The sequence below is a fragment of the Monoraphidium neglectum genome, assembly GCF_000611645.1.
Source record: "Monoraphidium neglectum strain SAG 48.87 unplaced genomic scaffold scaffold01844, whole genome shotgun sequence".
NCBI classification, from domain to species: domain Eukaryota; kingdom Viridiplantae; phylum Chlorophyta; class Chlorophyceae; order Sphaeropleales; family Selenastraceae; genus Monoraphidium; species Monoraphidium neglectum.
In genome coordinates, this window is record NW_014011784.1 from 1,211 (window position 1) to 12,377 (window position 11,167).

At 71.9% G+C, this 11,167-nt stretch overlaps 4 protein-coding genes across 4 annotated transcripts in view; 1 reads left to right on the forward strand and 3 right to left on the reverse strand.

Annotated features, from left to right (window-relative positions):
• The window catches only part of MNEG_9171 (hypothetical protein), a gene marked incomplete at both ends in the record, with an annotated part of 1,442 nt that extends 1,022 nt beyond the window's left edge, over nt 1-420 (reverse strand). The window contains one exon of the mRNA XM_014042354.1: nt 373-420. Coding sequence (XP_013897808.1) covers nt 373-420 — 48 coding nt within the window. The remainder of the gene's footprint in view (nt 1-372) is intronic.
• Nucleotides 421-804: 384 nt separating this feature from the next.
• MNEG_9172 (hypothetical protein) lies at nt 805-6,412 on the forward strand (the record flags this gene model as incomplete). Its single annotated transcript, XM_014042355.1, has 8 exons — nt 805-810; nt 1,232-1,424; nt 1,577-1,941; nt 2,141-2,512; nt 2,757-3,511; nt 3,747-4,998; nt 5,224-5,600; nt 6,340-6,412. 8 exons carry the CDS (start codon nt 805-807, stop codon nt 6,410-6,412), a joined length of 3,393 nt encoding a protein of 1,130 aa, XP_013897809.1.
• A 422-nt stretch (nt 6,413-6,834) lies between these two features.
• MNEG_9173 (hypothetical protein) lies at nt 6,835-7,695 on the reverse strand (the record flags this gene model as incomplete). Its single annotated transcript, XM_014042356.1, has 4 exons — nt 6,835-6,856; nt 7,106-7,159; nt 7,371-7,425; nt 7,566-7,695. The coding sequence occupies 4 exons, from the start codon at nt 7,693-7,695 to the stop codon at nt 6,835-6,837; spliced, it is 261 nt and encodes an 86-aa protein (XP_013897810.1).
• A 303-nt stretch (nt 7,696-7,998) lies between these two features.
• MNEG_9174 (hypothetical protein) lies at nt 7,999-11,009 on the reverse strand (the record flags this gene model as incomplete). The annotated part of the gene is made up of 3 exons (XM_014042357.1): nt 7,999-8,577; nt 8,887-10,395; nt 10,746-11,009. The coding sequence occupies 3 exons, from the start codon at nt 11,007-11,009 to the stop codon at nt 7,999-8,001; spliced, it is 2,352 nt and encodes a 783-aa protein (XP_013897811.1).
• Between the last annotated feature and the right edge of the window lie 158 nt (nt 11,010-11,167).

The window sequence follows — 11,167 nt, forward strand, 5'->3', positions numbered from 1 at the left end:
GGGGGGGGGAGATGGATGAGGCGGGGGGAGAGGCGATCATAGCGCCGCCAGGGCAGGCGCTTGGTAACACAGCCCCGTGCACCGGCCGCCTGTGCGCGCCCAATAGGGCTTGGGTCGGCCATTGCCGCGAGACACTTCCTGGACGCTCCACGCTTCCGCGGCGAAGCCGGCGCATCCTTGAACCGTCGACAGCGCTCAGCAGTGACGGGTGCAGGCCAACGTGGCGCCGCAATGCGAACTCGCAACGAGGCACAACGGCCAGCCTCAGCAGTGACGTGGGGTGCTTCACCAACTCAGCACCATACCTCCGATGCACTTGATGCCCCATGACCCGGCCAACATGCTCGCGCTGATCACCATGTCACCACTCACCCGGCCATGTTCCGAGGGTTGCTGGTCAGTGAAAGACGAGCGCACCATCCCGCCAAGATTCCCTGCCTTCTCGCCAGTCCCCAACTGTCCCTGCAGTAGATCGCCCGACAGTTGCTGGCCAACGCTGCAGTGCCGCGGGCTTGTGTGCGACGGCAAAAATAGCGCAGCAACAGTGATTGCCAACGAGCTCTGGCGAGACACGCGTGCTTTGCACAAACCGTTCACTTTCTCGCAAAAAAGCCGCTGCGCTTCAAATGTGCATTCCGTGGTACTTCAAGGTGGTTGCAATTTTTATTTAGGGGCTCTTGAATACTCCAATCTAACCCTAGACGCCCAGAAATCGGTACGGTCGCGTAGGCACCCGCCAAGCAGCCTCGAACCAGCTTGCAAACGACAGGAGATGGAGCTCGAGGTTCTTTTAGAGGACCTGCAATGCAGGTGCGCCGCTGGACACGACCCGGCGTATTTGACCTGCTTGACCGCTTTCGCACTGCCGCTGCGCGCGGCCGCATCACAGCATAACGACCAGCTGCTGCGCAGGCCCAGGCCCACCGATGCCGTCGAGCGCGTCGCCGCGTATCTGGCGGCGCAGACGCGCGGGTTCTTTGGCAGCGTGTGCGGCACCGCGCCCGCCGCCTCGCACCCCTTGGCGGCCGTCCTGAGCCACCGATGGGTTGCAGAGGGCGCCCCTGTCTTCAGGCAAGGGGCGCCAGGCGACTCGATGTACATAATCCTCGGCGGCTACTGCAGCGTGTCGCGCGACGCCGCCCCCGGCGACGCTGCGTCCCCGCGCGCCTGCGCGTCCCGCACAACCACCGGCGGGGAGCCGCCGCCACCGCCGTCGCGGCGCGCGACGCAGGAGCGGCAGCAGCAGCTGATGATTCAGGGCCTCGCCAACGCGGGCACGCGACGCGGCACGTGGGACTCGCCTGCCGTGGCGGACGCCGCAGCGGACGGCGGTATGGGGCCAGCAAGCGACGCCGCAGAAACTGCTGGATCAACCTTTCTGCTGCCAATTATGGAGGTGCCACCAACGCCCCGCCGCACCACAGGTCAGCCACCCTATCGACTTTCCCCCCTGGACACTGCCACCAGCTGCTTTGCTCGCTGTTGAATGGCTGCCGCTCCGCACACCGTCACCTCGCCCGCGCACATCACTGGCATGCGTGTTCCAACGCCTCCTCACACCACCAACCGCCACCAGGTGTGGCGCCGTCGCCGCGCGTGAGCTGGCTGTCTGAGGGGGACACCTTTGGCGAGGCGGCGCTGCTGGATCCCTCGCGCCGCCGCGGGTGCACAGTCGTCGCCGGGGGCGGCGGCGTCCAGCTTGCCACGCTCGACCGCGCCGCATGGGACCGCCTGCCGACCGCAGCGCTTTGCGCTGGCGCTGCCGCTGCCGACGTGGGGGCGCCGCCGCGGGATGCCGCGGCCGCGGGTGCAGCAGCTGCGGCGGCCGTGGTGCAGCAGGCCGTGCTCGCAGCGGCGTGCCGGCGGGCGCTGGCGGCCCCGCCAGGTCAGCGGGCGGCCGATGACGTGGAGGCTCTCGCGGTGCTGTTTGGCGGCATCCAGGTGCGGCGTGGCCACTGCCGGGGAGCCTGCACACGCTTCCCCCCGCCGTGCACATACACTGTTGAGAAGCGTCTACCACAACAGTCAATTGGATGCACCTGCTCGAGCCCTGCTGGCCACGTTGCCCTGAGAGCATGCTGCTGCGCGGATCGCACCCGCCCGCGCCGACCGCACCGGCGGCACGCCCACGCCCCCGCAGGCCCTGTCGCGGCTGCCAGAGGGCGTGCGCCTGAGGCTCGCTAGGACCTGCGCCGCCGTTTCTGCACCCGCGGGCGCCGCCGTCTGCAGGCAGGGCGACAGGGGCGAAGCCATGTACGTCGTCCTCAACGGCAGCTGCAGCGAACGCGCGCGCGCCGAGCCCGGCGACGAGGCGGCGCCCGCTCCCCAGGCCGCGACGGCGCCGGGGGTTGCGCCTGTGCCGGCGCCTGCGGCGCCGGGGGCGCCCCGGCCGCCGCTGCGCGCGGGCGGCGGGCGGCGGGGGGCGACGTGGGAGGAGGCGGCATTCACCGAGGAGGAGAGGGCGCGGCTGGAGGTGGTGAAGGCTGAGCTGCTGGCCGGCCAACAGCACAGGGTGCGCGGTCTCGCGCAGACGATGCTCGCGCGCCGGCGGCTGCCGGCCGCTTCTGAACCGGTGTATTAGCCGGCTGTGATCGAATGCCTCGAGCACGGCTGCGTGTGTGCTCTATCGCACGCCCAGCGCCCGCCCCTTGGCGCAGCCCGCGGCTGCAAAGCTGATGTTTTTGCCGCCTGCGCTTGACACCGCTGTGACAGAAAACCACCCCTGGCCGGCCACCCCCCATCCCGGCCCCTCACAGGGCGAGCCGCCGACCTCTTCGCGCCCCGGCGGCCCCGGCGCCGCTGCAGCCCCCGGCGAGCGAGCCGCGGGCATCTGCGAAAAGGACTCCCTCTACTGGACGGCCAAGTACGTCCGAGACGCCTGCGCCAGCGCCGCGGCGTGCGCGGGCGCGGGCGGCGAATCAGACCCCGCCAGCTGGCGCGAGGTGGGCGGCCTGCCGCCGCTCGCCGCGGTCGCGGCGGCCAAGTGGCGCCAGGCCGTGCGCGACGGGCAGGCGCGCCACCTGGCGGAACGGCGGGTCGCGGAAGACGGAGAGGCGGAGGCGCGGGTGATGAGGGGGATGGAGCAGCTGCTGGGGAGGGGCGCCGCAAGGGCGTGGGCGGAGGCACGCAGGTCCGCCGGCGGGGCGGGGCCCGCGACTCAGCGGCCCGTCGCGGCAGCGGCGGCACCAGCAGCACCAGGGGCGGCCAGCACAGCCGACCGCGACACGGCGGGCGCCGCGTGCAGCACGGCAATTGACGGGGCCACGGCGGCGGCCATCGTCGACGCCGCCCAAAATCCGGACTGCGGCCTCGAAATCGGCGACACGGCGTCGCCCCTTGCCTCTGCGGCGCGCCGCGAAATCAGCCCCTTCTTATTGGCTGCTGAGCTGGCAGCCCGCAGCACGCTGCAGGGGGTCCTGGCCGACGTCGCTGCGGCCGCCGCGCGGCGCGGCCTGCCGCGGCGTCTGGGGCGCCAGGCGTCCCTCAAGATCACGCGGGAGCTGAACAGGCGGTGCGTGCGCGTCGCGCCTTGAAGCGAGGGAGGCTAGGGGGAGCCGGCCGGCGGGCTTGGCTGGAAGCGCCAGGCTGTGGTTCCTGGCGGGGAGGTGCATTTGATTGTGCCTCGGCCGTGACAGAGGCGCCGAAAATTGGTTGTGGAGCGGTGCCCCAACCGACGTGCCATGTCGGCTCGATCACCCACCGCAAACCCCGCACTGCGGGTTGCCCCGACTGTCGCACGCATGCAGGGTTGTGGGCGGCGCCTCGCGCAAGGGCTTTGGCAGCAAGGCAAGGCCCGACGGGCTCCCAACCGGCGGTGGCCCGGACGACGCCCCGCCGCGCGACGGCGGCGACGCCGGGCGCGGCACGACCGACGCTGAGGACGAGGGGCGGCAGCTGCGGCGCAGCTGCGACGCGGCGACGGATTTGAGGGCCGGGCTGGCAGGGCTGGCGGCCAGCGATTGGAATTCGTCGTGGGATGGGTCGGAAGCCGCCAGCCTGATGGGCAGCATTGACCTGGAGCGGTCGTGCCTGGCTGGCGCCGAGCAGGCGAGCTGGTGCCGCCTGGGCCGCGCCGACAGCGGCGGAGAGAGGAGCGACGGCGGCAGCGACGACGATGATGACGGCGGGGCCAGCAGTGGGGCAGGGTCAGGGGTCAAGCTTGCGGAGGAGCTTGGCAGGCGCTTTGGGGCCGTCCGGCGGGTCATCGGTCCCGGAGAGTGCTTCGGGGAGCTGGCGCTGCTGCAGCGCCGCTGCATGCGGCCGTCGACCGTCGTCGCGCTCGACCCGTCGCTGCGGCTGCTCGCGCCGCCTTGCGGCGCACCCGCTCTGCGCGGGGTGGCAAGCGACAGCGACGGCGAATGTCACAGCGCGGCCTTCGCCCCTAGAGGAGCCGGCCCGCGGGGCTGCGTCGAGCTGCTGCGCATCGGGCGGTCAACGTTTGACTCCGCGGTGCGCGCGCTGCAGCTGCAGGAGTTGGAGGATCTCCTGTCAGCGCTCGCGGCGGCCGGGCCGCTGGGGGCCCTCCCGAGGGAGCAGCTCACCGCCCTGGCGGTGTTCTGCCGCCCCGCGGCGGCCGCGCCCGGTGACGTCATCGCCGCGAGGGGCGGGCGCGCCGCGGCGCTGATCGTGCTGATCGAGGGCGCGGTGCGGCTGCTGGACGGGCCGCCGCCGCCGGCGGCGCCGGCGATGGCGGCGATGGCGGCCGCTGGCGGCGACGGGCCGCAAGGCTCGCCGGGCGGTGGCGCAGCGTACGGGCGCCGCGCGACGGCCGATCAGCTCGGCACGCGAGCCTTCGGGACCGCGGCGGCGGGCGCCGCGCCGCGCGCCCTGATGCGCAACGCGTCGCTGCCCGGCGCACGCGCGAGGCGGCGCGCGACGGCGGAGGGCGGCGGCGGGGGCGGCGCGGCCGTCCTGGGGCTGGGGGCGGGGTGCGTGCTGGCGGAACTGGGGCCAGGGGCTATCCTAGGCGAGAATATCCTAGGTGAAGATCCCGACGAGGTGAGTGATTGTGTTTGGAGACGCACTCCAGGCCTGCTGCGCACGCCAGGGATCCAGGCACGGCAAGAGGCCGCTTGGCGTTGGGGGCAGGCCGGCGCGCCGTGCCGCTGTCAAATGCGGCCACCATGTCGTGGATGGGCCCGCCTTCCGAAACTGCAAAGACCGCCTTTCAAAACTGCACAGCTCCGATACCAGATGTTTCGGCCCCTTGTTGCGTTGACTCAGGATCCGTATGAGTCAGATGCTCCACCAGGGGCCGCCCCCTTTGCCCCGCTGCACGCCGCCACCGCGGTGGCGGCCTGCCCGTGCCGCCTGCTGCTGATCGCCCCAGAGGACCTGCGGCGCTTCGGCAGGCAGCTGCGCGCGCCGCTCGCGGCGGCGTCGGCGCGTCGGCGCGAGTTCCTGGCAGCTAGGCGGCAGCTGCTGGACGGCACGCGCGCGGGGCTGGAGGCGGCGGCAGCAGATCTGCGTCGGCAGGCAGGGCTGCAAAGCAGCGGCGTCCGCGGCGGCGGCGGGCCGGCGGGGGGCGCGGCGAGTGCGGACGCCGGGCTTGCGGCGACGTGGGAGGCGCGCGAGGGCGGCGCCGCCGACGGCCTCACGCCGTGGGACGTGCGTGGGATGCGGGGGCTCGTGCCGCCTCGGCAGGACGCATCCTTGGTGGAACTTGCCGCCGCGGGGCGCCCCTTCCCGTCAGCCCTGCTTACCGCAACCGAACGGGGCGGTGCCGGGCCCGTCAGCGGCGACGGCCCCCAAGTTAAGGGCCTGGCAGCACGCGCGAGCAGCTGTGACTGGGCCGCAGCAGGCCAGGCCGCCGGCGTCGGGGAGCGCCGTGGCGTGGGTGCTACTGATTGGGCTGCCGCTGGCTGCTGGGGCGGCGGCCTGCCTGCGCTCGCCGAGAATGCGAGCTCTCTGGTGGCAGTGTTTGACCCCGCACCCACAAGATCAGAAGGCGGCAGCTCAGGCAGCGTGGCAGCAAACACCGCAGCGAATCGTGCGCCCGCACCAGCGCCGGCGTTCGAGGAAGGCGCCGGGACAGACAGGATGCAGGGGCGGGGCAAGGGGCCGTTGCCGCCGCAGCAGCAGGCGCTGCAGCCAGGGGAGCTGGAGTGGGAGGGCGCCCACGGTGCCCAGCTGCAGCGGGAGCAGAAGCCAAGGCGCTCAACATCCCTCGCTCGCGGCGGCAGGTGCGCTTTGCATGTTTGTTTGACCGAGGGTTGACTTTTCAGGAGCCCGGGACCTGCACAGCCCTGCGCAGGACAGTATTGTAGGCTCGTTGCCTGCAAGGGTTCACATATCATCGAGGCGCCATCCACCTGCCCCTGTTGCTTGATCTGCCCGCAGGACCACGCTGGGAGGCGGCTTTGTCACATCCTTTGCTGCCAAGCGCCGGGCGGATGTTGGTGGCCGCTGCTAGGGCGGTTGCTGCGATAGAGCGGCTGCGTGTAATCAAGGCGCGGCGGTTCGAGCGCCGCTGCACGTGCAAAGCTCAATCCCTCAATCCTGTATAAAGTGACCGCCACAAATCGGCCTGCGCCTTGCAGGGGCCACAGCGCTCATTGCAAGGTGAGTTTACATCTTGCCCTGTGTGGCCCGCCCCTTGTGCCGAGGCACAAGCGACAGGAGGAAGCAAAGTGCAGGCCTGTGACTTTGCCATCAAAAATCAAACACTGGAAAAGCATTCATGCAGAGCGTGTGGTCCCGGCTGGCTAGCTGGCTGGTACTCAAACAGGCCAACTGCCGAGGAACCATTTTGGCGCACTGCCAACCACGGGTGTGCTTAGAGCAGCACACCAAGGATGCAGGTACTCAGCAGCATGCGAGAGCAGGGAGAGGTCTTCACTCAGCATCGGCCTGGTACCTGGCGGTTGCGGAGACAGGTATGGGGGCCAGCCGCGGGGGTTGGTTGTGGCCTAAACAGAATGCCTGATTTGGGTACTGTACGGCACGCACCCTCAGATGCCGGAATCAATTGCACCTATCAAGCAACATGTGTGCAGCACAATGCATGATGCTGCCCACCCGTCCGTCTGCAAATCAATGGGGGCGGCATCGACCGCGCCCGCAGCAGCCGCGCGAGGCGGTGCCAGCCCCCAAGCTGCGCCCTCACCCGACGCCGGGCGACACCACTTTTGAGGGCAGCTTGGGGTCAGCCGTGGCATTCCTTTATTGGTGATATGAGGGTTGATTGGGGGCCGCCAGGGCAGAAAGGAGGCCCCGGTCAGCTGAGGCCTCATTAAAGGCGACTCAACGGCAGGAGGAACGCGGGGCCGCATCACCCCTGGCTGCCTGCATGGTCATTGAGCCCACGGGGCGCGCCGGCGGCGCGAAGGCTCACAGAGGCCCCTAATATAGAAAGGGACAGCAGGCCTCACCAGTCGCGGTTGAGCTCGCCCTGCATCAGCTGGGTCTGCCCCTCACGCTGTGCCTCTTTGACGCACACGCGACGCGGCAAGGGTGGAGCAGGGCAGGGCGGGGCGCGTGCCAGAGGGAAGGAGGCCGTCATCGGGCGGTGGCTTGGGAATATAGGGCATGGGTTGGGGACGGGTGGCCCCAGCGTGCCGGCTCACCCGGGTGCTCGCAGCAGAGCTCGGTGGGCAGCGCCTCGCCGTCTGCAGCTGCATCAGTGCAGGGCTCGGGCGCGCTCCAGCTGCGCCTGGCCGTCTCGCCGCGCACGGCCCTCTGCAGGTCGTCTGCCATGCTTGCTGTCAATAGAAGAGCGAAAGAATTCGCAAAGGTCGCGGCTGGAGGTTCCGTGAAGCAAACCGCGTGCAATCGCGTCGACAATCTCCGAGAAGCTAGCAGCATCGGCGCACCGGCAACACTAGAGGAAATATTTTGCAACTTTTGAAGACCACATATGGGCAGTTGAAGGTCTCCCCAGCTGCGGGGGCACGCTTCGGTGATGTCGCTGCTGACGTCAGCAAGCCAGGCTTCTGTTTGTCGTGCCGGCGTTGGGTTCACCACAGTTCCCGTGACGAGGATTACAAATAGACAGCGCTTTTACAGCAGCAGGGCAGCCTCCGCTTCTATTGCGGCCACCGCCGCCTGCGGCGCCGCTTCCTGTGCTCCCGGAGGCACCCGTGCCGGCGCTGCCGGCGCTGCCGCCAGCGCTGCTGGCGGCACCGGCACCCCCGCCGCGGCCGCCGCCGCGACCATCTCCAGCACCTCCGGCGCCCCCATCAGCCGCGCGAGCGCGCCGCGCAGCAGCACGTGGTTGCTGCACACCAGCCGCGCGAGCGCGGGGAACGCGGCGCGCACCTCGGCGCGCAGGTCGGGGCCGGGCATGCCGCGCAGGAGGTCGAGGGCGAGCTCAACCAGGGGGGCCCGCACCGCATGCTCCCAGCTGGTGCCATACAGGATGTCCCGCATCGGATCGTCCCCGCCACTACTGCTGCCCTTGACACCACCAACTGCCGCCTGCTGCTGCTGCTGCTGCTGATGGCGGCCGCCGCCGCCGAGGCTCGTGCTGCTGGCGGCCTCCGCGGATATGATGTCCCTGCAGAGCTGCTGCAGGCGCGCACGCGCGGCGGCGGCCTGCTCCGGGGTTGGGTCGCCGCGCTCCAGGCTGCGCACCAGGCCCTGGGGAGGGGGGGGCGCGCACACAGGGGGCGCCGCGTGCGGGGGAGGCAGCAGTGAGCACGAGTGAGAAAGCCGCCGCAGCTGCCGCCCCATCCCATGCAGTCCAGGCTGCAGCACAGCCCGGCATCGAGCCCGCCTGGCCAAACCGTGAATGAATAGCGCGGCCGGCGTCCTTTCAAAGCAGCCGCGCCCCTGTGTAGGCCAAGGCAGAGCGCCATGCTCCACACGCTCCACCCCACGATCACAAGGAGTGAGCGCCCACAGGCGAAGGAGGCGGCCAATGCGCCGCCGCATTCAACAAAACCCCACCTGGATCAGCTGCGTGCCGCCCTCCACCTCCAGCCTCATGAGGGCCAGGCCCACCACCTCGCAGCTCTCAGCGCTGCCCACCAGCAGCTCGGGCGCGCCGCCGCGCCGCGCCCGCGGGCTGCCGCCGCTGGCGCCGGCACCGCTGCCGCCGCCGCCCAGCGCGGCGCGGGTCGCGACAACCGAGAGGCCCACGCCTGGCTCGGCCGCGGCGGGGTCGGGCGGCAAGCTGCGGGCGGGCGGGTCTGCCGGAGCCACCGCGTTCGCCCGCCCCTCCGCTGCGGACTGTTGCTGCTGCTGCTGCTGCTGCTGCTGCTGTTGCTGCTGCTGCTGCTCCCCGTCTTCCAGCGGGTCCGCGGCCTCTATCTCAGCAGACGGCCCCGCGCCGCCGCCCGCAAACACCGGCCGCTGCTGCGGCCCCTCCCGGGCCGCCGCCCCGCCGTCCGACGCCGCGCCGCCGCCGCCCGTCGCTGTCACCGCCGCCGCTGCCGCCGCTGCCGCGGCCGCCGCGCCGCCTTCCGACAGCGTGGGCGCCCTTCCGCTGAAGGAGGTGCCGCCCTCCACCAGGCCCGTCACGCTGATGCTGCTGGTGGCAGACTGGGCTGATGCGAGGCCCGACGCATCCAACCACCCCCTGCCGCTCGGCTCCGCCGCCGCCGCCGCCGCCGCGGGCGGCGGCGCGCTCTTGCCCGCGCCCGCCTGCTGCTGCTGCTGCTGCTGCTGCTGCTGCTGCTGCTGCTGCTGCTGCTGCGAGTCGCCGCCGCCCTGGCGCGCGCTGCCGGCCGCGGCCTCTGCGTTGAAGGCCATAGCGGCCGCCACTGTGTCCCCGAGGACCCTCAGCAGCCGCATCTGGGCGTCCCACGACAGCTCTTCCAGGCACCGCGCGTGCATCTCCCCCAGCGCCCGCAGCAGCAGCACCAGCTGACGCGCGCGCACGCGCAGCGTGCGCAGCGCAGCGTCTCCGACGGCGCCGCCGCGGGGCGGCGGCGCGGGCGCGTTTGACGGCGCGCTTGTGCGGCGCGCGCGCTCGAGCCCGCCGTTCGCGCCGCTCGCGCCGCCGGCCGCGCCGAACCGCGCGCCGGGCGACCCTGGCTGCTGCCCCTGCTGCTGCGCCAGCAGCCGCGCCGCGTACGCCGCCGGCGACCGCGGGCTGCCCCCCGGGCTCCCGCCGCCCGCCCCCTCCGCCAGGCGTCCCGGCACCGCGCTCGCGGGGCCCGCCAGCTGCTGCTCCGCCGCCGCGGCCGCGGCCACGGCCGCCGCCTGCTGCCGCGCGAGCGCCACGACCGTCGCCACGTCATCCTTCGCCGCCTGTGACACCAGGTCGATGAGTAGCGCCCAGTGCTCGGTCCCTCCGACGCCCCCGCCACCGCCGCCCGCGCTGCGCGCGTGGCGCAGCGCGGCGAGCGTGGTTGCGAGGCGCAGCAGCGCGCCGAGGCCGGCCATTGCCAGGTGCTGGGAGGTGTGGTGGTACCAGATCATCGAGATCGCCGCCAGCTGGCGAATCAGATCGCCCTGGGGTTTTGGAAAAACGGGGCGAAGCGGCGGGGCCCCGGGGGTGAGGGTCTTGGGCGTCGGCGGGGCACGGCGGCGACGCCGGTGCCAAGCAGGGGGGGCCCGGCGGCGCTCAAGTCGCGGTCGCCGCGCCGGCACCAATGTGATGGTCCGGGCCTTTCAGGCTCCGTGGGCGCAGCTGAGCGTCCCCCTTCGGCGGCCAACCGGCAAAGGGGCCGCCCCGCAAGACCGCCCCGCTGGCGCCGCGCGCGGCTGTCGCAAAGCGGCTGATTTCGGAGCCGCGCGGGACGAGGGCGCAGCAGCCCCGCCTGTACGCACCAAGGTGCCGCCCAACCCGGGCTGCCGCCTACCTGGTACTTTTCTGAGATCAGCCCGATCTGCTCGCACAGCAGCGGGAAGTAGCGGTCCATCCGCCGCAGCAGCGCCAGCACCAGCCCGTCCTCCTCTGCCCGCGCCACCGCCGCCAGCTGCGCCGCCGCCGCCGCCTCCCGCGCCTGCTGCTGCCCCGCGCCGCCGCCTCCCCCTCCCCCTCCTCCTCCGCCCGCCGCCGCGCCGCCGCCCCGATCGCCGCCGGCGCCGTCCGCGCCGCCGACGCCCGGCGGCAGCGCGAGCATGTTTTTCACGACGCGCTGCAGCAGCACGCGCCACGCGGCGTCGTCCCAGTGGGCGCTGTGGTCTGACAGCAGGGCAAACAGCACGTCCAGGGTCGCCTCCGCCAGCTGGGGGCGGCGGTCGTGCTGCAGGACGTCTGACAGGGTGCGCAGCAGCAGGC